We start from the raw sequence: 26,116 nt of genomic DNA, 5'->3' as shown, positions 1-26,116 counted from the left end.
TAATACGAGTACCACCAAAAAGGGGTATTATGTTCGGTGAGGGAAAAACTACCTGTAGTTTTCCTGAATCTGAGAAATAAAATGAGGTGTGTGATGATGCGTGGGTTTCCCCCCGATAACAATTGATAATTTCTTAAAAAGTATACCCTTTCCCGCCAGAGGTTAGGGTGCGTTGGGAAACACCCCCTAGGGGGGATAAGGCGCTCACACGCTTGTAAGAACAAGGGCTCTACCCTCTCATGAGATGGCCGCCCTTAAGGATCCTGCTGATAGAAAGCAGGAGGGTATCCAAAAATGTATTCACACACATACTGGTGTTATACTGCGACCAGCAATCGCCTCAGCCTGGAGGTGCAGTGCTGGGTTGGCATGGTCGGATTCCCTGACTGGAAATATTGATATCCTAGATAAGGATAGTATATTATTGCCTATAGAGCATTTAAAAGATGCATTTCTATATATGCATGATGCACAGCGGAATATTTGCCGACTGGCATCAAGTATAAGTGCGTTGTTCAATTCTACCAGTAAAATGGTCAGGTGATGCGGATTCCAAACGGCATTTGGAAGTATTGCCTTTTAAAGGGGACATTTGGGGTCGGTCTTTTAGACCTGGTGGCCACGGCAACAACTGGGAAATCCACGTTTGTACCCCAGGTCGCCTCTCAAAATAAGACGCCGTATTATCAGGCGCAGTCCTTTGTTGGCAAGCGGACAAAAGGTTCCTCTTTTCTGCTCGTGACAGAGGGAGAGGAAAAAGGCTGAAGAGATTACCCAGTTCCCAGGAACAGAAACCCTTTCCCGCCTCTGCAAAGCCCTCAGTATGACGCTAGGGCCTTACAAGTTCAGGCACGGTGGGGGCCCGTTCTCAATGAATTTCAGTGCACAGTGGGCTCACTCGCAAGTAGACCCCTGGATCCTTCAGGTAATATCTCAAGGGTACATATTGGAATTCGAGACGTCTCCCCCTCGCCGTTTCCAAAAGTCGGCTTTACCGACGTCTCCCTCTGACAGGGAGGCAGTTTTGGAAGCCATTCACAAGCTGTATTCCCAGCAGGTGATAATCAAGGTACCCCTCCTGCAACAGGGAACGGGGTATTATTCCACACTATTGTGGTACCGAAGCCAGACGGCTCGGTAAGACCGATTCTAAATCTAAAATCTTTGAACACTTACAGAGGTTCAAATTCAAGATTGAGTCACTCAGAGCAGTGATTGCGAACCTGGAAGAAGGGGACTACATGATGTCTCGGGACATCAAGGATGCTTACCTTCATGTCAAAATTTACCCTTCTCACCAAGGGTACCTCAGGTTATGGTACAGAACTGTCACTATCAGTTCAGACGCTGCCGTAGGGATGGTCCACGGCACCCCGGGTCTTTACCAAGGTAATGGCCGAAATGATATCCCTTCGAAGGAAGGGAATTTTAGTTATCCCTTACTTGGACGATTCCCTGATAAGGGTAAGATCCAGGGAACAGTTGGAAGTCGGTGTAGCAATATCTCAGGTAGTGTTGCGGCAGCACGATTGGATTCTCAATATTCCAAAATCGCAGCTGGTTCCGACGACTTGTCTTCTGTTTCCTAGGGATGTTCCTGGACACAGTCCAGAAAAAAAAAAAAAGGTGTTTCTCCCGGAAGAGAAAGCCAGGGAGTTATCCGAGCTAGTCAGGAACCTCCTAAAACCGAACCAAGTCTCAGTGCATCAATGCACAAGGGTTCTGGGTAAAAATGGTGGCTTCCTACGAAGCAATCCCATTCGTTAGATTCCACGCAAGAACTTTCCAGTGGAACCTACTGGACAAATGGTCCGGGTCGCATTTTCAGATGCATCAGCGGATAACCCTGTCACCAAGGACAAGGGTATCCATCCTGTGGTGGTTGCAGAGTGCTCATCTTCTAGAGGGCCGCAGATTCGGCATTCAGGACTGGGTCCTGGTGACCACGGATGCCAGCCTGCGAGGTTGGGGAGCAGTCACACAGGGAAGGAATATCCAGGGCTTAGGGTCAAGCCTGGATACATCACTTCACATAAATATCCTGAAGCTAGAGGCCATTTACAATGCTCTAAGCTTAGCAAGACCTCTGCTTCAAGGTCAGCCGGTGTTGATCCAGTCGGACAACATCATGGCAGTCACCCACGTAAACAGACAGGGTGGCAGAAGAAGCAGGAGGGCAATGGCAGAAGCTGCAGGGATTCTTCGCTGGGCGGAAATCATGTGATAGCACTGTCAACAGTATTCATTCCGGGAGTGGACAACTGGGAAGCAGACTTCCTCAGCACGACCTCCACCCGGGAGAGTGGGGACTTCACCCAGAAGTCGTCCACATGATTAAAAAACTCGACAGGTATTGCGCCAGGTCAAGAGACCCTCAGGCAATAGTTGTAGACGCTCTGGTAACACCGTGGGTGTACCAGTCAGTGTATGTGTTCCCTCCTCTGCCTCTCATACCCAAGGTACTGAGATTGATAAGATGGAGAGGAGAAAGCACTATATTCGTGGCTCCGGATTGGCCAAGAAGGACTTGGTAACCGGAACTTCAAGAGATGCTCACGGAGGATCCGTGGCCTCTACCTCTAAGAAGGGACCTGCTCCAGCAAGGACCCTGTCTGTTCCAAGACTTAACGCGGCTGCGTTTGACGGCATGCCGGTTGAACACCGGATCCTGAAGGAAAAAAGGCATTCCGGATGAAGTCATCCATATCCTGATCTAAAGCCAGGAAGGATGTAACCGCAAAAACATTATCACCGCAATTGGCGAAAATATGTTGCGTAGTGCGAGGCCAGTAAGGCCCGACGGAGGAAATTCAACTGGGTCGATTCCTACATTTCCTGCAAACAGGAGTGTCTATGGGCCTGCAATTGGGGTCCATTAAGGTTCAGATTTCGGCCCTGTCAATTTTCTTCAAAAAACTAGCTTCAGTCCCTGAAGTTTAGACGTTTGTAAAAGGGGTACTGCATATACAGCCTCCTTTTGTGCCTCCAGTGGCAATTTGGGATCTCAATGTAGTTTGGGTTCCAAAAGTCACATTGGTTTGAACCACTTAAATCTGTGGAGTTAAAATATCTCACATGGAAAGTGGTCATGCTGTTGGCCCTGGCCTGGGCCAGGCGCGTGTCAGAATTGGCGGCTTTATCCTGTAAAAGCCCTTATCTGATTTTCCATTCGGACAGGGCGGAATTGAGGACTCGTCCTCAGTTTCTCCCTAAGGTGGTTCCAGCGTTTTCACCTGAACCAACCTATTGTGGTGCCTGCGGCTACTAGGGACTTGGAGGAATCCAAGTTGCTGGATGTTGTCAGGGCCCTGAAAATATGTTTCCAGGACGGCTGGAGTCAGGAAATCTGACTCGCTGTTTATCCTGTATGCACCCAACAAGCTGGGTGCTCCTGCTTCTAAGCAGAGTATTGCTCGTTGGATTTGGAGTACAATTCAGCTTGCACATTCTGTGGCAGGCCTGCCACAGCTAAAATCTGTAAAAGCCCGTTCCACAAGGAAAGTGGGCTCATCTTGGGCGGCTGCCCGAGGGGTCTCGGCTTTACAACTTTGCCGAGCAGCTACTTGGTTAGGGGCAAACACGTTTGCTAAATTCTACAAATTTGATACCCTGGCTGAGGAGGACCTGGAGTTCTCTCATTCGGTGCTGCAGAGTCATCCGCACTCTCCCGCCCGTTTGGGAGCTTTGGTATAATCCCCATGGTCCTTACGGAGTCCCCAGCATCCACTTAGGACGTTAGAGAAAATAAGAATTTACTTACCGATAATTCTATTTCTCATAGTCCGTAGTGGATGCTGGGCGCCCATCCCAAGTGCGGATTGTCTGCAATACTTGTACATAGTTATTGTTACAAAAATCGGGTTATTATTGTTGGGAGCCATCTTTTCAGAGGCTCCTCTGTTATCATACTGTTAACTGGGTTCAGATCACAAGTTATACGGTGTGATTGGTGTGGCTGGTATGAGTCTTACCCGGGATTCAAAATCCTTCCTTATTGTGTACGCTCGTCCGGGCACAGTATCCTAACTGAGGCTTGGAGGAGGGTCATAGGGGGAGGAGCCAGTGCACACCAGTTAGGACTAAAGCTTTCTTTAGATGTGCCCAGTCTCCTGCGGAGCCGCTATTCCCCATGGTCCTTACGGAGTCCCCAGCATCCACTACGGACTATGAGAAATAGAATTATCGGTAAGTAAATTCTTATTTTTTGCATACAATGTTTCACATGCGATCCCATACCTTCCAACCTAACCCTCCCCAGGAGGGACAAAAGTGCTCTGCTTCTGTACTTTTCTCTTTGTTTGGTGCCTGTTTTGAACAGGTTAATGGATAAGAAAGGTGTTTCAGAACAGGTGATGGCAATCATACAGTAAGAGGGAAGTCCAGTAGTAGAGCGTTCTGTCCCTTCTGGAGAGGGTCATATTGGGAGGCAAGTGATCCCATTCACTGCTCTGGGAAGCAATGTATCCTTGGTGCAGCAGTGACTATCTCCAGATGCGATGCGTGTGGGACTGCACATCGAATTGGAAGTAAATGACCTACGTTTTGATAATTCACATGACTTATCAGAAGGATCGGTTGAAATTGTGTACAAAGGGCTAAATTGTACTAGTGTATGGGGGCATTTAAAGTAACGTTAACCATAACTGGGTTCTACTTACTGACTTCAAAGGTGCTCAAAGAATGTTTAATTGATGTAGGGCACCAGATAGTGGTATTATTGGAAAGCTGTTTGAGTGTTTCTGCAGAACATAATGTGTTAATTCTACACTAGATAACTTCCTTTTTTTTTTTTTTTTTTTTCTCTCCCACAGTTCCAGGGTTTCTTTCAATTGCTGTAGTAACCTGGGTCCCGGGCCTCGGTGGTGTTCCTGATGTCCCTCACCCACCCCTGAAGATCCCAGGTGGGCGAGGGAATAGTCAGAGGGATCACAATCTTTCAGCTAATTTATTTTATTCTGTAAGTATTTAGTTATATTAATAGCAAGTCTTCAATGTTTCACTCAGTCTTTGTAAATTGTATTGTTACCCTACTAAGATGCCCCAGAGCTGATCAGTTCTGGATTTTGGGGGAATAGCATTAGAAAATGTAGACTAAATGCAGACAAATGAGCATAGTTCATGAGAACCTGGTATCTCATCCTCTGAATTCAAGCTCAGGAGAATTGAGTCACTTGCAGCTCAGGATTCTTTTAATGGGTTGGACCACTGTTATAGATTTAAAGCTGGATACGCAGTATAGGATTCTGTCCAATCTTTCTGGTTAGAGCAAAAATCTGGTTATATAGGGAGCAAATGACCATTGACAGTCTTATCACAAACAGTGGAAAACAGACAAAATTCAACATTCAGTCAAACTGTTTAAATCCATTTGATTTAACCAATTTATCAGCATGACCATTTTTGCCTATTTTTCCGTATTTTGGGAGCAAATGGTCATTTGCTGCCATGTTACAAGACTTTTGGTCTTGTAACAGAATCTTAAGCTGGGTACACACTGGGCAACCTCTTGTAGTCTGCAAACGGTGCTATATCTGTGTGCATACACACTAAACTATATTGTCCAGTGACATCATCCCACACACTCCCTGAACATGCAGCTCAATTATATAGTTAAAGTTGAGCTTCAGGTTTGGTAGATAATACCTGAACGAGAATGACCCGCTTATGCGCTCATCGGTCAGCCATACACACTGATATGAACAATAAATCTTTTAAATGTCGCCAGTGTGTGCAGGGCTTTAGTTTGTATCCAGCTTTAGTCTAATAAAAGACCAGCAGACACAAGAGTATCTTCATCATATAAGTGGCATTTTAGCTATCGCATAGTTTCCTTAAGCTTCATTGCCCTGGTCATATCGGATACTTAATTTTGCTTTGCTCTTCAAACTCCTATATGCTTGTTATCATAGACTTGCATCTTATGTGTCTTTTCACAATATCTATAGTATAGCTGTCCCCTTCCATGTCTTATTTCAAGATCTGTTCTGTTTTTGTGTAGGATAATAGGCTGAACATAACAGAGGAGCTTACGTCCAATAACAGGACCAAAATTCTTAATGTGGAATCCAGGCTATCAGATGGCAAACAAGTAGATTGGAGAGCCGTCTTAAACAACAATAACCTGTATATAGAAATGCCAAGTGGCACACTCCCAGATGGGAGCAAAGATAGGTAAGTGTCTTATTGTTGCAGTAAATGTTTAATGCTCCAGACAGCTCAAGTATAGGAAACTAATATAGAAGGCCTTGGATTTTGTATACACTATGTTGCTAAGCTTTTTTTAATCACTATATATTCCTAAAATAGAATCTTCCTATATTCTTACTATTTGCAGATGATACTGCAGGGTCTGCCTATTACTTCAGTGATAGTGATCTGATGGCGTAATCCACTTTGTAGCAAAGTAGCAGACAATACTTCCCAAATTAAAACTATAGTTAATCATAGTTTAAAATGTTGGGGGCTTGCTGTTGAATCTACAGTATGACCGAAGCTTGCCATGTGAGACTGGGGCCTACACACAGTGCAATTCTGCCTAAAGCCCAATTTTTGACCGTGCAATTTCCCTTGAACTCCCTGGTGCCCAGAATCAGATATGGACTATACACACAGTACAATTTTGACTATACTGGAAACTAAATTGTACACTTTCTAGTCAAAATTGTCCTGCCTGCAGAGGTTTTTTTTTTTTTTTTTTATTGCGATGCCGACCCCGCAGGAGCGTGGATCAGTTTCTTAAGCTGTATACACACTGTAATATGTACTGTTTTCTACAGATAAGGACTATATAGTGCATATCGCACTGTGTATGCGGCTTAACTTTTGTTAATATGCAAGCTATACTTCAACTTTTGAAACCCTACTAAAAGGTTACATAATTGTGCTCTTTAGCCCCTGACATTCTGATGGGCTACACTATATAAATAAGCCATGTTACTATAGACTGTAACATGCAAGTTTATTTCAGTCTGGGGTTTAAAGGAGCTCCTTTAAAAAAAAAACTACATGATATCTACAGTACATAACATTTATGGTGCCTTAAGTCTTCCCTATTGTGACTGTTAATGCGGTAGTTGGTAAATTCAACACATAGGAGCAATACAGTAGCACCCATTTAGTTCAAACGTGCTCTACCCTAGTGAAAACATTAGTGAGATCCTGCTGTTATAAAATGCAGCAGGTGTCTCGCTAATTTTCTTCTCATTGGGGTCATTTCAGAACAGTTGAATAGCGCTGTCTTTATCAGAAGGACTGTCTTTGCGGACTAAACAGTGTTTTGGCGTGAGAACTAGCATTCTCCCACTTAAGTGCTAGGTGTGATGCTGTGCTAAGTACAGAAAATGGCATCACGCCAGCATTTTGTCTGATTTCTGCTAGTACCCCTTGAGGGGTGCAGAAAAACAATCTCGTCGGGAAATCAGTGTCCGACGAGAATAACACCAGGGGCTAATTCCTGGTGCTATTCTATCAGCACTGAATTGACCACTTGGTAGCAATTGTATTGTCTGATGCAAACAAGTGATCCAAACTGTAGCACAAGCTTATTGGTCTCAGGGCTTAAACTTGTCATTTTCCAAGCCAATTAAACCTATGCTGATATGAAATCCACAATATTTAATTTGATTTTACATGTTTCTTCAGTCTTGCAGCATTTTAACGTTTTACTTTTTGCATTAGTTTTGCTGTTCTGTTAGAATTTGCAGAGGAGCAACTCCAAGTCGATCATGTCTTCATCTGTTTCCACAAGAACAGAGATGATAGAGGTAAGTTCTAATGACTCTGCACTGGTTCTCTGATAATGACTTTTCTCTGACGTCCTAGTGGATGCTGGGTACTCCGTAAGGACAATGAGGAATAGACGGGCTCCGCAGGAGACTGGGCACTCTTTAAAAGATTAGGTACTACATCTGGTGTGCACTGGCTCCTCCCTCTATGCCCCTCCTCCAGACCTCGGTTAGAATCTGTGACCGGCCAGAGCTGGATGCACTTAGTGGGCTCTCCTGAGTTCACTAAAAGTATTTGTTAGGTTTTTTATTTTCAGTGAGATCTGCTGGCAACACTCACTGCTACGTGGGACTTACGGGAGAGAAGCAAACCTACCTGCTTGCAGCTAGCTTGTGCTTCTAAGGCTACTGGACACCATTCGCTCCAGAGGGATCGAACACAGGGCCCGACCTCGATCGTCCGTTCCCGGAGCCGCGCCGCCGTCCCCCTTGCAGAGCCAGAAGACGGAAGATTCCGGAGAAATCGGCGGCTGAAGACTCCGGTCTTCAATAAGGTAGCGCACAGCACTGCAGCTGTGCGCCATTGCTCCCACAGCACACCACACGCTCCGGTCACTGGTGGGTGCAGGGTGCTGGGGGGGATGGGGCGCCCTGGGCTGCAATTGGTATACCTTAAGTGGCAAAATGCACATAATACAGTTCTAAACTGTATATGTGCCTAATCCCCCGCCATAATTATTAAAAAGGCGGGAGAAGCCCGCTGCTGAAGGGGCGGGGCTATCTTCCTCAGCACAGCCAGCGCCATTTTCTCTTCACAGCTCCGCTGGAAGGACGCTCCCCAGGCTCTCCCCTGCAGTATACACTACGGAAAGGGTAAAAAAGAGGGGGGGCACATAAATTTAGGCGCAAATTGTGATATAAGCAGCTATTGGGGGAAAATTCACTGTGTATAGTGTAAATCCCTCTGTTATATAGCGCTCTGGTGTGTGCTGGCATACTCTCTCTGTCTCCCCAAAGGACTTTGTGGGGTCCTGTCCTCAGTCAGAGCCTTCCCTGTGCGGTGTCGGTACGGCTGTGTTGACATGTTTGATGACGCTTACGTGGAGGCGGAGCAGGTGCCGATAAGTGTGATGTCGCCCCCTGCGGGGCCGACACCAGAGTGGATGGATATGTGGAAGGTATTAACCGACAGTGTCAACTCCTTGCATAAAAGGTTCGATGACGCAGCTTTGGGACAGCTGGCATCTCAGCCCGCGCCTGCCCAGGCATCTCAGAGGCCATCAGGGGCTCAAACGCCCGCTACCACAGATGTCGACACGGAGTCTGACTCCAGTGTCGACGAGGACGAGACAAATGTACAATCCACAAGGGCCATCCGATGCATGATTACGGCAATGAAAAATGTGTTGCACATTTCTGACATTAACCCGGTTACCACAAAAAAGGGTATTATGTTTGGGGAGAAAAAGCAGCCAGTGACTTTTCCCCCATCTGATGAGTTAAATGAATTGTGTGAAGAAGCGTGGGGTTCCCCAGATAAGAAACTAGTGATTTCTAAGCGGTTACTAATGGCATACCCTTTCCCGCCAACGGATAGGTTACGCTGGGAGACGTCCCCTAGGGTGGACAAGGCGCTGACACGCTTATCAAAAAAGGTGGCACTGCCGTCTCGGGATACGGCCGCCTTAAAGGAGCCTGCAGATAGAAAGCAGGAGGCTATCCTGAAGTCTGTGTATACACACTCAGCTACTATACTGAGACCTGCAATTGCTTCAGCATGGATGTGTAGTGCTGCAGCTGCTTGGTCTGATACCCTGTCGGATAACATTGATTCCCTTGACAGGGATACTATTTTGCTAACCATAGAGCATATTAAAGACGTAGTCTTATATATGAGGGATGCACAGAGGGACATTTGCCGGCTGGCATCTAGAATTAATGCAATGTCCATTTCTGCCAGGAGAGTATTATGGACTCGGCAGTGGACAGGTGATGCTGATTCTAAAAGGCACATGGAGGTTTTGCCTTATAAGGGTGAGGAATTGTTTGGGGACGGTCTCTCGGACCTCGTATCCACAGCAACAGCTGGGAAGTCGACGTTTTTACCTCAGGTTCCCTCACAGCCTAAGAAAGCACCGTATTATCAAGTACAGTCCTTTCGGCCTCAGAAAGGCAAGCGGGTCAGAGGCGCGTCCTTTCTGCCCAGAGGCAGGGGTAGAGGGAAAAAGCTGCACCAGACAGCCAGTTCCCAGGAACAAAAATCGTCCCCTGCTTCCACCAAGTCCACCGCATGACGCTGGGGCTCCACAGGTGGAGCCAGGTGCGGTGGGGGCCCGTCTCCGTAACTTCAGCGACCAGTGGGTTCGCTCACAGGTGGATCTCTGGGTTCTACAAGTGGTATCTCAGGGATACAAGCTGGAGTTTGAGACGTCTCCCCCTCGCCGTTACCTCAAATCAGCCTTGCCAGCTACTCCCAAGGACAGGGAGGTAGTACTGGCGGCAATTCACAAGCTGTACCTCTAGCAGGTGATAATCAAGGTTCCCCTCCTTCAACAGGGACGGGGTTACTATTCCACAATGTTTGTGGTACCGAAACCAGACTGTTCGGTGAGACCCATTCTAAATTTTAAATCCTTGAACACTTATATAAGGAAGTTCAAGTTCAAAATGGAATCGCTCAGGGCGGTTATTGCAAGCCTGGAAGAGGGGGATTATATGGTATCACTGGACATCAAGGATGCTTACCTACATGTCCCCATTTACCCACCTCACCAGGAGTACCTCCGATTTGTGGTACAGGACTGCCATTACCAATTCCAGATGTTGCCGTTTGGTCTGTCCACGGCACCGAGGGTATTTACCAAGGTAATGTCCGAAATGATGATACTCCTTCGAAAGAAGGGAGTTATAATTATCCCGTACTTGGACGATCTCCTTATAAAGGCGAGGTCCATGGAGCAGTTGTTGGTCGGAGTAGCACTATCTCAGGAAGTGCTACAACAGCACGGCTGGATTCTGAATATCCCAAAGTCGCAGCTGGTTCCTACGACGCGTCTGCTGTTCTTGGGTATGATTCTGGACACAGAACAGAAGGTGTTTCTCCCGGAGGAGAAGGCCAAGGAGTTGTCATCTCTGGTCAGAGACCTCCTAAAACCAAAACAGGTGTTGGTGCATCACTGCACGCGAGTCCTGGGAAAGATGGTAGCTTCTTACGAAGCAATTCCCTTCGGCAGGTTCCATGCAAGGATCTTTCAGTGGGATCTGTTAGACAAGTGGTCCGGATCGCATCTTCAGATGCATCGGCTGATAACCCTGTCTCCAAGGACCAGGGTGTCTCTGCTGTGGTGGCTGCAGAGTGCTCATCTTCAAGAGGGCCGCAGATTCGGCATACAGGACTGGGTCCTGGTGACCACGGATGCCAGCCTTCAAAGCTGGGGGGCAGTCACACAGGGAAGAAACTTCCAAGGACTATGGTCCAGTCAGGAGACTTCCCTGCACATAAATATTCTGGAGCTGAGGGCCATTTACAATGCCCTAAGTCAGGCAAAACCCCTGCTTCAAAACCAGCCGGTACTGATCCAGTCAGACAACATCACGGCAGTCGCCCATGTAAACCGACAGGGCGGCACGAGAAGCAGGATGGCGATGGCAGAAGCCACAAGGATTCTCCGATGGGCGGAAAATCACGTGTTAGCACTGTCAGCAGTGTTCATTCCGGGAGTGGACAACTGGGAAGCAGACTTCCTCAGCAGGCACGACCTCCACCCGGGAGAGTGGGGACTTCATCCAGAAGTCTTCCAACTGATTGTAAACCGTTGGGAAAGGCCACAGGTGGACATGATGGCGTCCCGCCTAAACAAAAAGCTAGAAAGATATTGCGCCAGGTCAAGAGACCCGCAGGCGATAGCTGTGGACACTCTAGTGACACCGTGGGTGTACCGGTCGGTTTGTGTTCCCTCCTCTTCCTCTCATACCAAAGGTACTGAGGATAATAAGGAGAAGAGTAGTAAGAACTATACTCATTGTTCCGGATTGGCCAAGAAGAGCTTGGTACCCGGAACTTCAAGAAATGATGTCAGAGGACCCATGGCCTCTGCCGCTCAGACAGGACCTGCTGCAGCAGGGGCCCTGTCTGTTCCAAGACTTACCGCGGCTGCGTTTGACGGCATGGCGGTTGAACACCGGATCCTGAAGGAAAAGGGCATTCCGGAGGAAGTCATTCCTACGCTGAATAAAGCTAGGAAAGAAGTAACCGCAAACCATTATCACCGCATATGGCGAAAATGTTGCGTGGTGTGAGGCCAGGAAGGCCCCAACGGAGGAATTTCAGCTGGGCCGTTTCCTGTACTTCCTACAGTCAGGGGTGACTATGGGCCTAAAATTGGGTTCCATTAAGGTCCAGATTTCGGCTCTATCGATTTTTCTTCCAGAGAGAACTGGCTTCACTACCTGAAGTTCAGACTTTTGTTAAGGGAGTGCTGCATATTCAGCCCCCTTTTGTGCCTCCAGTGGCACCTTGGGATCTCAACGTGGTGTTGGATTTCCTAAAGTCACATTGGTTTGAGCCACTTAAAACCGTGGAATTGAAATGTCTCACGTGGAAAGTGGTCATGTTGTTGGCCTTGGCTTCGGCCAGGCGTGTATCAGAATTGGCGGCTTTGTCATGTAAAAGCCCTTATCTGATTTTCCATATGGATAGGGCAGAATTGAGGACTTGTCCCCAGTTTCTTCCTAAAATGGTATCAGCTTTTCATCTGAACCAACCTATCGTGGTGCCTGCGGCTACTACAGACTTGGAGGCTTCCAAGTTGTTGGACGTAGTCAGGGCCCTGAAAATCTATGTTTCCAGGACAGCTGGAGTCAGAAAGACTGACTCGCTATTTATCCTGTATGCGCCCAACAAGTTGGGTGCACCTGCTTCAAAGCAGACTATTGCTCGCTGGATCTGTAGTACGATTCAGCTTGCACATTCTGCGGCTGGACTGCCGCATCCTAAATCAGTGAAAGCCCATTCCACGAGGAAGGTGGGCTCTTCTTGGGCGGCTGCCCGAGGGGTCTCTGCTTTACAACTTTGCCGAGCAGCTACTTGGTCGGGGTCAAACACATTTGCTAAATTCTACAAGTTTGACACCCTGGCTGAGGAGGACCTAGAGTTTGCCCATTCGGTGCTGCAGAGTCATCCGCACTCTCCCGCCCGTTTGGGAGCTTTGGTATAATCCCCATGGTCCTTACGGAGTCCCAGCATCCACTTAGGACGTCAGAGAAAATAAGAATTTACTCACCGGTAATTCTATTTCTCGTAGTCCATAGTGGATGCTGGGCACCCATCCCAAGTGCGGATTGTCTGTAATACTTGTATATAGTTATTGTTTAACTAAAGGGTTATTGTTGAGCCATCTGAGAGGCTCAGTTGTTGTCATACTGTTAACTGGGTATTGTATCACGAGTTATACGGTGTGATTGGTGTGGCTGGTATGAGTCTTACCCGGGATTCAAAATCCTTCCTTATTGTGTCAGCTCTTCCGGGCACAGTATCCTAACTGAAGTCTGGAGGAGGGTCATAGTGGGAGGAACCAGTGCACACCAGTTAGACCTAAAGCTTTCTTTATAGTTGTGCCCAGTCTCCTGCGGAGCCGCTATTCCCCATGGTCCTTACGGAGTCCCAGCATCCACTATGGACTACGAGAAATAGAATTACTGGTGAGTAAATTCTTATTTTCTACAGCTTAATTGGAGTCCACCTGTCGTAAATTCAGTTGATTGGACATGATTTGGAAAGGCAAACACCTGTCTATATAAGGTCCCACACTTGACCATGCTATGTTAGTGCATGTCTGAGCACAAAGTCAAAGGAATTGTCTGTAGACCTCAGACAGGATTGTCTTGAGGCACAAATCTTGAAGGGTACAGAAAAATATCGGCTGCTTTGAAGGTCCCAATGAGCATAGTGGCGTCCATCATCCGTAAGTGGAAGAAGTTCAGAACCTCCAGGACTCTTCCAAGAGCTGGCCGGCCATCTAAACTGAGCGATTGGGGGAGAAGGGCCCTAGTCAGGGATGTAACAAAGAACCCGATGGTCACTCTGTCAGAGCTACAGCATTCCTCTGTGGAGAGAACCTTCCAGAAGGACAACAATCTCTGCAGCAATCCACCAATAAGGCCTGTATGGTAGTGGCCAGACTGAAGCCACTTAGTAAAAAGCACATGGCAGCCTGCCTGGAGTTTGCCAAAAATGTACCTGACTGATTTGGTCTATGATAAATTTCTCTGGTCTGAGACAAAGATTGAATACACTGGCATGAATGCCAGGTGTCACGTTTGGCGGGAAAATAGGCACTGCTCATCACCAGGCAAATACCATCCCTACAGTGGAGCGTGGTGGCAGCATCATGCTGTGGGGATGTTTTTCAGTGGCAAGAACTGAGACTAGTCAGGACAGAGGGAAAGGTGAATGCAGCAATGTACAGATTCATACTGGATGAAAACCTGCATGTTAGGTCAATTTTAATACATTTGCAAAAATCACTTTCTCTGACGTCCTAGTGGATGCTGGGAACTCCGTAAGCACCATGGGGAATAGACTGGTTCCGCAGGAGACTGGGCACTCTAAAGAAAAGATTAGGTACTATCTGGTGTGCACTGGCTCCTCCCTCTATGCCCCTCCTCCAGACCTCGATTAGAATCTGTGCCTGGCCAGAGCTGGGTGCTCCTAGTGGGCTCTCCTGAGCTTACTAGTAAAGAAAGTATTTATTAGGTTTATTTTCAGTGAGCTTCTGCTGGCAACAGACTCACTGCTACGTGGGACTAAGGGGAGAGAAGCAAACCTACCTGCTTGCAGCTAGCTTGTGCTTCTTAGGCTACTGGACACCATTAGCTCCAGAGGGTTCGAACACAGGCACCTGTTCTCGATTGTCCGTTCCCGGAGCCGCGCCGCCGTTCCCCTCGCAGAGCCAGAAGAACAGAAGCTGGAAGATGACGAAATCGGCGGCAGAAGACTCCTGTCTTCATTTAAGGTAGCGCACAGCACCGCAGCTGTGCGCCATTGCTCCCAGCACACTTACACACTCCGGTCACTGTAGGGTGCATGGTGCTGGGGGGGGGGGGGGGGCGCCCTGGGCAGCAATTGAAGTACCTTTTGGCAATAAAAATACATATATACAGTCTGGCACTGTATATATGTAAAAACCCCCGCCATTTTTTTACACAAAGCGGGACAGAAGCCCGCCACTGAGGGGGCGGGGCCTTCTTCCTCAGCACACCAGCACCATTTTCTCTTTACAGCTCCGCTGGAAGCGGCTCCCCAGGCTCTCCCCTGCAGTATCCAGGTACAAGAAGGGTAAAAAAAGAGGGGGGGCACATAAATTTAGGCGCAAATAAAACATATAAGGCAGCTATTGGGTAATCACTTATTATAAGTGAAAATCCCTGTGTTATATAGCGCTGTGGTGTGTGCTGGTATACTCTGTCTCCCCAAAGGACTTTGTGGTGTCCTGTCCTCAGTCTGAGCATTCCCTGTGTGTGTGCGGTGTCGGTACGGCTGTGTCGACATGTTTGAGGGTTACGTGGAGGCGGAGCAAGGGCAGATAAGTGTGGTTTCGCCCCCGTCGGGGCTGACACCTGAAACCTGATTGGATGGATATGTGGAAGGTCTTAAACAACAATGTAAGCTCCTTACATAAAAGCCTTGGGACAGCTGGGGTCTCAGCCCACGCCTGCCCAGGCGACTCAGAAACCGTCAGGGGCTCATAAACGCCCTCTATCTCAGATGGTTGACACAGATGTCGACACGGAGTCCGACTCCAGTGTCGACGATGATGAGGCATATTTACAGTCTAAAATGACCAAGGCCATCCGATACATGATTATTGCAATGAAAGATGTATTACACATTTCTGAGATTAACCCTGTTAATACCAAGAGGGTTTATATGTTTGGGGAGAAAAAGCAGCCAGTGACTTTTCCCCCATCTGATGAATTAAATGAATTATGTGAAGAAGCGTGGAGTTCCCCTGATAAGAAACTAGTGATTTCTAAGAGGTTACTGATGGCGTACCCTTTCCCGCCAACGGACAGGTTACGTTGGGAAACATCCCCTAGGGTGGACAAGGCGCTGACACGCTTATCTAAAAAGGTGGCCCTGCCGTCTCAGGATACGGCCGCCCTAAAGGAGCCTGCGGATAGAATGCAGGAAGCTATCCTGAAGTCAGTGTATACACACTCTGGTACTATACGAAGACCTGCTATTGCTTCAGCCTGGATGTGTAGTGCTGTAGCAGCATGGACAGATACTCTGTCAGACGACATAGATTCCCTCGACAGGGATACTGTTTTGCTAACCCTGGGCCATATAAAAGATGTCGTCTTATATATGCGGGATGCTCAGAGGGACATTTGCCTGCTGGGCTCTAGAATTAATGCTATGTCCATTTCTGCCAGGAGGGTCTTATGGACTCGGCAATGGACAGGAGATGTTAATTCTAAAAAACACATGGAGGTTTTGCCTTATAAGGGTGAGGAATTGTTTGGGGACGGTCTATCGGACCTCGTGTCCACAGCGACAGCTGGAAAGTCGACTTTCTTGCCTCAGGTTTCCTCACAGCCTAAGAAAGCACTGTATTATCAAATGCAGTCCTTTCGTTCTCAAAGGCAAGAGGGTCAGGGGCGCATCCTTTCTTGCCAGAGACAGGGGTAGAGGTAAGAAGCTTCACCATGCAGCCAGTTCCCAGGAACAAAAGTCCTCCCCTGCTTCCACTAAGTCCACCGCATGACGTTGGGGCTCCACAGGCGGAGCCAGGTGCGGTGGGGGCGCGTCTCCGAAACTTCAGCAACCAGTGGGTTCGCTAACAGGTGGATCTCTGGGCTGTACAAATTGTATCTCAGGGATACAAGCTGGAATTCGAAGCGCCCCCCCCCCCCCCCCCCCCCCGCCGTTACCTCAAATCAGCCTTGCCAGCTTCCCCCATGGAAAGGGAGGTAGTGCTGGCGGCAATTCACAAGCTGTACCTCCAGCAAGTAATTATCATGGTCCCCCTCCTTCAACAGGGAAGGGGTTACTATTCCACAATGTTTGTGGAACCGAAACCGGACGGTTCGGTGAGACCCATTCTGAATTTAAAATCCTTGAACACTTATATAAAGAAATTCAAGTTCAAAATGGAATCTCTCAGAGCGGTTATTGCAAGCCTGGAAGAGGGGGATTTTATGGTGTCGCTGGACATCAAGGATGCTTACTTGCATGTCCCCATTTACCCACTTCACCAGGAGTACCTCAGGTTTGTGGTACAGGACTGTCATTACCAGTTCCAGACGTTGCCGTTTGGCCTGTCCACGGCACCAAGGATATTTACCAAGGTAATGGCCGAAATGATGATACTCCTTCGGAAGAAGGGAGTTATAGTTATCCCGTACTTGGACGATCTCCTCATAAAGGCGAGGTCCAGAGAGCAGTTGTTGATCAGCGTAGCACTCTCTCAGGAAGTGTTGCAACAGCACGGCTGGATTCTGAATGTTCCAAAGTCGCAGCTGATTCCTACGACGTGTCTGCTTTTCCTGGGCATGATTCTGGACACAGAACAGAAGAAGGTGTTTCTCCCGGAGGAGAAGGCCCAGGAATTAGCATCTCTGGTCAGGGACCTCCTGAAACCAAAACAGGTATCGGTGCATCACTGCACGCGAGTCCTGGGAAAGATGGTGGCTTCATACGAAGCCATTCCCTACGGCAGGTTCCATGCAAGGATCTTTCAGTGGGATCTGTTGGACAAGTGGTCCGGATCGCATCTCCAGATGCATCGGCTGATCACCCTGTCCCCAAGGGCCAGGGTGTCTTCTGTGGTGGCTGCAGAGTGCTCACCTTCTCGAGGGCCGCAGGTTCGGCATACAGGACTGGGTCCTGGTGACCACGGATGCAAGCCTCCGAGGATGGGGGGCAGTCACTCAGGGAAGAAACTTCCAAGGGCTGTGGTCAAGTCTGGAGACTTCTCTACACATAAATATATTGGAACTAAGGGCCATTTACAACGCCCTGAGTCAAGCAGAGCCCCTGCTTCGAAACCGGCCAGTGCTGATTCAGTCAGACAACATCACGGCGGTCGCCCATGTAAACTTCCAGGGCGGCACAAGAAGCAGGATGGCAATGGCGGAAGCCACAAAGATTCTTCGGTGAGCGGAGAATCACGTGCAAGCACTGTCAGCAGTGTTCATTCCGGGAGTGGACAACTGGGAAGCAGACTTCCTCAGCAGACACGACCTCCACCCGGGGGAGTGGGGACTTCATCAAAAAGTCTTCACACAGATTGCAAAGCGATGGGAACTGCCACAGGTGGACATGATGGCGTCCCGCCTCAACAAAAAGCTAAAAAGATATTGCGCCAGGTCACGGGACCCTCAAGCGATAGCTGTGGACGCCCTAGTGACACCGTGGGTGTACCAGTCTGTATATGTGTTTCCTCCTCCTCCTCTTCCTCTTATACCCAAGGTACTGAGAATAGTAAGAGAGAGGAATAAGAACAATACTCATTGTTCCGGATTGTCCAAGAAGGACTTGGTACCCGAAACTGCAAGAAATGCGCACAGAGGACCCATGGCCTCTGCCTCTCAGACGGGACCTGCTGCAACAAGGGCCCTGTCTGTTCCAAGACTTACCTCGGCTGCGTTTGACGGCATGGCGGTTGAACGCCGGATCCTAGCGGAAAAAGGCATTCCGGATGAAGTTATTCCTACGCTGATAAAGGCTAGGAAGGACGTGACCGCAAAGCATTATCACCGTATATGGCAAAAATATGTTGCTTGGTGTGAGGCCAGGACGGCCCCTACAGAGGAATTCCAGCTGGGTCGATTCCTGCACTTCCTACAGTCAGGGGTGACTATGGGCCTAAAATTGGGGTCCATAAAGGTCCAGATTTTGGCCCTATCCATTTTCTCTCAAAGAACTGGCTTCACTGCCTGAAGTTCAGAAGTTTGTTAAGGGAGTGCTGCATATTCAGCCCCCTTTTGTGGCACCTTGGGATCTTAACGTTGTGTTGGATTTCCTGAAATCCCACTGGTTTAAGCCACTTAAGACTGTGGAACTAAAGTATCTCACGTAGAAAGTGGTCATGCTGTTGACCTTAGCATCGGCTAGGCGTGTGTCTGAATTGGCGGCTTAGTCATGTAAAAGCCCATATCTGATCTTCCATATGGACAGGGCAGAATTGAGGACTCGTCCCCAATTTCTCCCAAAGGTGGTATCGTTTCATTTGAACCAACCTATTGTGGTGCCTGCGGCTACTCGGGACTTCGAGGACTCCAAGTTGCTGGACGTAGTCAGGGCTTTGAAAATATGTTTCCAGAAGGTCTGGAGTCAGGAAGACTGAAGCGCTGTTTATCCTGCATGCACCCAACAAGCTGGGTGCTCCTGCTTCAAAGCAAACTATTGCTCGCTGGATCTGTAGCACGATTCAGCTGGCTCATTCTGCGGCTGGATTGCCGCATCCAAAATCCGTAAAAGCCCATTCCACAAGGAAGGTGGGCTCTTCTTGGGCGGCTGCCCGAGGGGTCTCTGCTTTACAGCTTTGCCGAGCGGCTACTTGGTCGGGTTCAAACACCTTTGCAAAGTTCTACAAGTTTGATACCCTGGCTGAGGAGGACCTTGTGTTTGCTCATTCAGTGCTGCAGAGTCATCCGCACTCTCCCGCCCGTTTGGGAGCTTTGGTATAATCCCCATGGTCCTTACGGAGTTCCCAGCATCCACTAGGACGTCAGAGAAAATAAGAATTTACTCACCGGTAATTCTATTTCTCGTAGTCCGTAGTGGATGCTGGGCGCCCGTCCCAAGTGCGGACTTTCTGCAATACGTGTATATAGTTATTGCTTAAATAAGGGTTATTGTTATGAGCCATCCGTTGAGTGAGGCTCAGTTGTTGTTCATACTGTTAACTGGGTAAGGTTATCACAAGTTGTACGGTGTGGCTGGTATGAGTCTTACCCTGGATTCCGAAAATCCTTTCCTTGTAATGTCAGCTCTTCCGGGCACAGTTTTCCTAACTGAGGTCTGGAGGAGGGGCATAGAGGGAGGAGCCAGTGCACACCAGATAGTACCTAATCTTTTTCTTTAGAGTGCCCAGTCTCCCGCAGAACCAGTCTATTCCCCATGGTCCTTACGGAGTTCCCAGCATCCACTACGGACTACGAGAAATAGAATTACTGGTGAGTAAATTCTTATTTTTTTTCACATTGTCATTATGGGGTATTGTGTGTATCATTTTGAGGGGAAAACATGAATTGCAGTTTGGAATAAGGCTGTAACATATAACAATGTGGAAAAGTGAAGCGCTGTGAATACTTTCTGGATGTACTGCATGTCTATATAATACATATTCACTATATAAAAACGTAATGGCATTTGTTGGATTTACACTTGATCCATAATGCAAACAATGTTCTGTAAATGTTAGCATTAAAATTAGTTTCTAGTGTCACTTTTCATGTGCTGTGTAAATGTGAAATGGCAGCTAGTATATGGGCTTCAACAATCTTGTATTAAATTGTTTTACATGGCGCCTTAGCTAATTGGCTCCTGACAAAAATTCAAGTCATGTCTCAGCCTGATCGAGGTGGTGAGAAAGGAGCCTGGTTTGGGTGCATTAAACAGGACTTTAGGCAGGTTTATACTTCTAAACCCAGGTCTTTTGGACATGTGTAAAGTAATGTTGCTCCAAACGGGCAAACAAATGACTTGCTCCAACAAATGCCCATTATTTTGGGCACCTGGTAAAACAATTTAATGTCCTTTTTGTTGCTCTTGGGGCTTACAGGGCAGATGTGCTTTTCTGGGTACAATGTGCATCAATGTTAATAGACTAGGGAGGTGTGTTACAATATGGTAAGTGCAGGCACACTATTAAACTACTTAATTTACTATTTTTTTTTTTTATTTTTTCCAGCTGCACTTCTACGAACATTCAGCTTTTTGGGCTTTGAGATTGTGAGACCTGGACATCCCCTAGTCCCTAAGAGACCAGATGCTTGCTTCATGGCTTACACGTTTGAAAGAGATTCTTGTGATGAAGATTAGAAATCCTGCAATGTCCTGCAACTTTTTAGAGCTTTATTTTCTTTAGTCATCAATTTAAGATGAGTTGTGAGAAGTCTTATCAACATCTTCTCAGGTTTTTTTTTCCTGGTGTGGTTGTATTTTTGCCTTGGTTAATCTAGGCTGGAGCAGGTAGTCGGGACAAGATGTTGATTTTATTTTTTCAACCCAGATGTCTTCTGAATTTGTTTGCATGTTTTGGTGTTGAATAAATGCGCACTCCAGATTACTGCAATGTTGTTGGAGGTTTTATGTGTTTTGTGATTTCAGATGTCTTGCTTTAATTCTCTAAATAAAACCTTTAAATTTGTTTTGCATTATTTCTGGATACTTAAATGTAAAACCAAGGTATTTGGATTTTAGGCAAATTAAACCAAATTTATCTCCCTGACAGCATTGTGCAACTTCTGTTTTCTGAAGTTCATACCCAGTATTAAGTGCCATAGGCTGCTAGTCTTGTGTTTCAGAGATATCTTGCTGTTCAGTTGACTGAGAGGTATGGAGGATAATTGTAATTCCAGTTAGGCTGTTTGTATGATTGTAGGTGGAATTATAGTGACATTTGGTGATAGAAGAAGGCTACAGCCTAGCAAGGAGTGGGCTTACTTGCACAATTGTAGTCTGAGAAAGGTCCTGTACACTCAGCTCTTCTAACTTCTGAAATGGTTAGAAATCCTGTACCATTTCACAAAGCTTTCTCAGTGGAATGTGGATGTATTTAAAATGTAAATCAAAGGGAGGACCATGTTTGATAACCTGCTCTAGGAAATAATTTATTACTGGAGAAACATTGCCCAGTAGCTGAATGTGATCATATAAAAGCAGGGAGCTAGTTCACAAAATGCAAGGTACATTAGTATTAAGCCCCTATGTAATAACTGCAAATTGTGACCCTTCTAGGTACCCTATGAATAGAAATGTGGAAATTAACTTTACAGTTTATTGCAAAAATTGGGTTAACGTAGTGCTAAAAAACTTTATATAGCAGTTGAAGATCTAATAGAGCAGTGGAGAGCAGTTCGAAGTTTGCTTGGCTGCTGGCAATGGTGTGTTTTTTTTTTAACCCTATCTACTGAACTAATTCTGCAGGAATGTCAGGAATCTAAATTACCTTAACTGAAAATGTCATGCTACAGTGCAACAGCTATACTATTGCAAACTCTAATAGCAAGTTCCAGCTGCATTGAGGGAGCTCTTTTGGGTTTCTTTAACTAATTGGAGAAATTGTGCTTTCTTTTCATTATGCTAAAGTCTGAGGCAACAGCAGGAATTAGATTGAAATGCGGATACTAAACATTCACCGGGTTACTTGAGGCTTGCTGTGCTGCAGCTCTGCAAATATAATTTGGGTATTCCTATTAATTGAAAAAGCTGGTGCCTGCTCTATGAATAGGCCACTCCAGAAGCACACCATTGTTATATTTGGTATGTGTAGAGGCAGAACATTCTGTGTAAAAATAATGGCTTGCAAGTATGTCTTGTATATGTCTCTTTGTATAGTATAGTGCTTTTATAGGATATTTGGCCATACTTGGTCCTGACACTAGTGCAGTATACAATTCATTTTCCAAACCACATGTACACACCCATGAGGGTTAATATGTTGGGGCAATTTAAGCTAGGAGTATTTCTCTGACGTCCTAGTGGATGCTGGGAACTCCGTAAGGACCATGGGGAATAGACGGGCTCCGCAGGAGACTGGGCACTCTAAAAGAAAGATTAGGTACTATCTGGTGTGCACTGGCTCCTCCATCTATGCCCCTCCTCCAGGCCTCAGTTAGAATCTGTGCCCAGCCAGAGCTGGGTGCTCCTAGTGGGCTCTCCTGAGCTTGCTAGAAAAAGTATTTGTTAGGTTTTTTATTTTCAGTGAGATCTGCTGTCAACACTCACTGCTTCGTGGGACTGAGGGGAGAGAAGCAAACCTACCTGCGTGCAGCTAGCTTGTGCTTCTTAGGCTACTGGACACCATTGGCTCCAGAGGGTTCGAACACAGGGCCCGCCCGCCCTGGGCAGCAATAAGAATACCTTTTGGCACATTATGCACATAATACAGTCTGGAAAACTGTATTTGTGCAAAAAAAACCCACCATTAAGATATACAAAACGTGGGAGAAGCCCGCCGGTGAGGGGGCGGGGCCTTCTTCCTCAGCACACCAGTGCCATTTTCTCTTCACAGCTCCGCTGGAAGGACGCTCCCCAGGCTCTCCCCTGCAGTATACACTACGGAAAGGGTAAAAGAGGGGGGGGGGGCACATAAATTTAGGCGCAAATAAGATAATAAGCAGCTATTGGGAAAAATCACTCAGTATAGTTTAAATCCCTGTTATATAGCACTGTGGTGTGTGCTGGCATACTATGTCTCCCCAAAGGACTTTGTGGGGTCCTGTCCTCAGTCAGAGCATTCCCTGTGTGTGTGGTGTCGGTACGGCTGTGTCGACATGTTTGAGGAGGGTTACGTGGAGGCGGAGCAAGGGCAGATAAGTGTGGTGTCGCCCCCGATGGGGCCGACACCGGATTGGATGGATATGTGGAAGGTCTTAACAGACAGTGTCAACTCCTTACATAAAAGGTTCGATGACGCAGCAGCCTTGGGACAGCCGGGATCTCAGCCCGCGCCTGCCCAGGCGTCTCAGAGGCCATCAGGGGCTCATAAACGCCCGCTAGCTCAGATGGTAGACACAGATGTCGACACGGAGTCTGACTCCAGTGTAGATGAGGATGAGACAAATGCACAGTCTACAAAAGCCATCCGATGCATGATTACTGCAATGAAAAATGTATTGCACATTTCTGATATTAACCCGGTTACCACCAAGAAGGGTATTATGTTTGGGGAGAAAAAGCAGCCAGTGACTTTTCCCCCATCTGATGAATTTAATGAATTGTGTGAGGAAGCGTTAAGTTCCCCCCGATAAGAAACTAGTGATTTCTAAGAGGTTACTGATGGCGTACCCTTTACCGCCAACGGACAGGTTACGTTGGGAAACATCCCCTAGGGTGGACAAGGCATTCACACGCTTATCAAAAAAGGTGGCACTGCCGTCTCGGGATACGGCCGCCTTAAAGGAGCCTGCGGATAGAAAGCAGGAAGCTATCCTGAAGTCTGTGTATACACACTCGGGTACTATACTGAGACCTGCTATTGCTTCAGCATGGATGTGTAGTGCTGCAGCCGCATGGTCTGATTCCCTGTCAGACAACATTGATTCCCTCGACAGGGATACTATTTTGCTAACCATAGAACATATAAAAGATGTCGTCTTATATATGCGGGATGCACAGAGGGACATTTGCCTGCTGGCATCTAGAATTAATGCAATGTCCATTTCTGCCAGGAGAGTATTATGGACTCGGCAGTGGACAGGTGATGCTGATTCTAAAAGACACATGGAGGTTTTGCCTTATAAGGGTGAGGAATTGTTTGGGGACGGTCTCTCGGACCTCGTATCCACGGCAACAGCCGGGAAGTCAACTTTTTTACCTCAGGTGTTCCCTCACAGCCTAAGAAAGCACCGTATTATCTACAGTCCTTTCGACCTCAGAAAGGCAAGCGGACCAGAGGCGCATCCTTTCTGCCCAGAGGTGCATCCTTTCTGCCCAGAGGCAGGGGTAGAGGAAAGAAGCTGCACCAGGCAGCCAGTTCCCAGGAACAAAAATCCTCCCCCGCTTCCTCTAAGTCCACCACATGACGCTGGGGCTCCACAGGCGGAGCCGGGTGCAGTGGGGACGCGTCTCCGAAACTTCAGCAACCAGTGGGTTCGCTCACAAGTGGATCTCTGGGCTGTACAAATTGTATCTCAGGGATACAAGCTGGAGTTCGAGGCGACTCCCCCTCGCCGTTACCTCAAAACAGCCTTGCCCGCTGCTCCCAGGTAAAGGGAGGTAGTACTGGCGGCAATTCACAAGCTGTACCTCCAGCAGGTGATAATCAAGGTTCCCCTCCTTCAACAGGGACGGGGTTACTATTCCACAATGTTTGTGGTACCGAAACCAGATGGTTCGGTGAGACCCATTCTGAATTTAAAATCCTTGAACACTTATATAAGGAAGTTCCAAGTTCAAAATGGAATCGCTCAGGGCGGTTATTGCAAGCCTGGAAGAGGGGGATTTTATGGTGTCGCTGGACATCAAGGATGCTTACTTGCATGTCCCAGTTTACCCACCTCACCAGGAGTAACTCAGGTTTGTGGTACAGGATTGTCATTACCAATTCCAGACGTTGCCGTTTGGTCTGTCCACGGCACCGAGAGTATTTACCAAGGTAATGGCCGAAATGATGATACTCCTTCGGAAAAAGGGAGTTATAATTATCCCGTACTTGGACGATCTCCTTATAAAGGCGAGGTCCAGAGAGCAGTTGTTAGTCAGCGTAGCACTCTCTCAGGAAGTGTTGCAACAGCACGGCTGGATTCTGAATATCCCAAAGTCGCAGCTGATTCCTGCGACGCGTCTGCTCTTCCTGGGCATGATTCTGGATACAGAACAGAAGAAGGTGTTTCTCCCGGTGGAGAAGGCCCAGGAATTGTCATCTCTGGTCAGGGACCTCCTGAAACCAAAACAGGTGTCTGTGCATCACTGCACGCGAGTCCTGGGAAAGATGGTGGCTTCTTACGAAGCAATTCCCTTCGGCAGGTTCCATGCAAGGATCTTTCAGTGGGATCTGTTAGACAAATGGTCTGGATCGCATCTTCAGATGCATCGGTTGATCACCCTGTCCCCAAGGGCCAGGGTGTCTCTGTTGTGGCTGCAGAGTGCTCATCTTCTCGAGGGCTGCAGATTAGGCATACAGGACTGGGTCCTGGTGACCACGGACGCAAGCCTACGAGGATGGGGGGCAGTCACTCAGGGAAGGAACTTCCAAGGACAGTGGTCAAGTCAGGAGACTTCACTACACATAAATATACTGGAACTAAGGGCCGTTTACAACGCCCTGAGTCAAGCAGAGCCCCTGCTTCAAAACCAACCAGTGCTGATTCAATCAGACTACATCACTGCGGTCGCCCATGTAAACCGCCAGGGCGGCACAAGAAGCAGGATGGCGATGGCAGAAGCCACAAGGATCCTCCGATGGGTGGAAAATCACGTGCTAGCAGTGTTCATTCCGGGAGTGGACAACTGGGAAGCAGACTTCCTCAGCAGGCACGACCTCCACCCTGGGAGAGTGGGGACTTCATCCAGAAGTCTTCACGCAGATTGTAAACCGTTGGGAACGGCCACAGGTGGACATGATGGCGTCCCGCCTCAACAGAAAGCTAAAAAAAAATATTGCGCAACGTCAAGGGACCCTCAGGCGATAGCTGTGGACGCACTAGTGACACCGTGG

General features: G+C 47.6%; 1 protein-coding gene across 1 annotated transcript in view; it reads left to right on the top strand.

Moving 5' to 3' along the window:
- The window catches only part of OAZ1 (ornithine decarboxylase antizyme 1), a 43,105-nt gene extending 22,002 nt beyond the window's left edge, over positions 1 to 21,103 (top strand). The window contains 5 exon segments of the mRNA XM_063914780.1: positions 4,812 to 4,869; positions 4,871 to 4,957; positions 5,999 to 6,171; positions 7,678 to 7,763; positions 20,645 to 21,103. Coding sequence (XP_063770850.1) covers positions 4,812 to 4,869; positions 4,871 to 4,957; positions 5,999 to 6,171; positions 7,678 to 7,763; positions 20,645 to 20,775 — 535 coding nt within the window. The 3' untranslated portion in view covers positions 20,776 to 21,103.
- The last annotated feature ends 5,013 nt before the right edge of the window (positions 21,104 to 26,116 follow it).

Source organism: Pseudophryne corroboree, chromosome 1, assembly GCF_028390025.1.
Source record: "Pseudophryne corroboree isolate aPseCor3 chromosome 1, aPseCor3.hap2, whole genome shotgun sequence".
Classification (NCBI taxonomy): Eukaryota; Metazoa; Chordata; class Amphibia; order Anura; family Myobatrachidae; genus Pseudophryne; species Pseudophryne corroboree.
The sequence above is the reverse complement of the archived record's forward strand: the minus strand, read 5'-3'. Positions and strand labels throughout refer to the sequence as shown.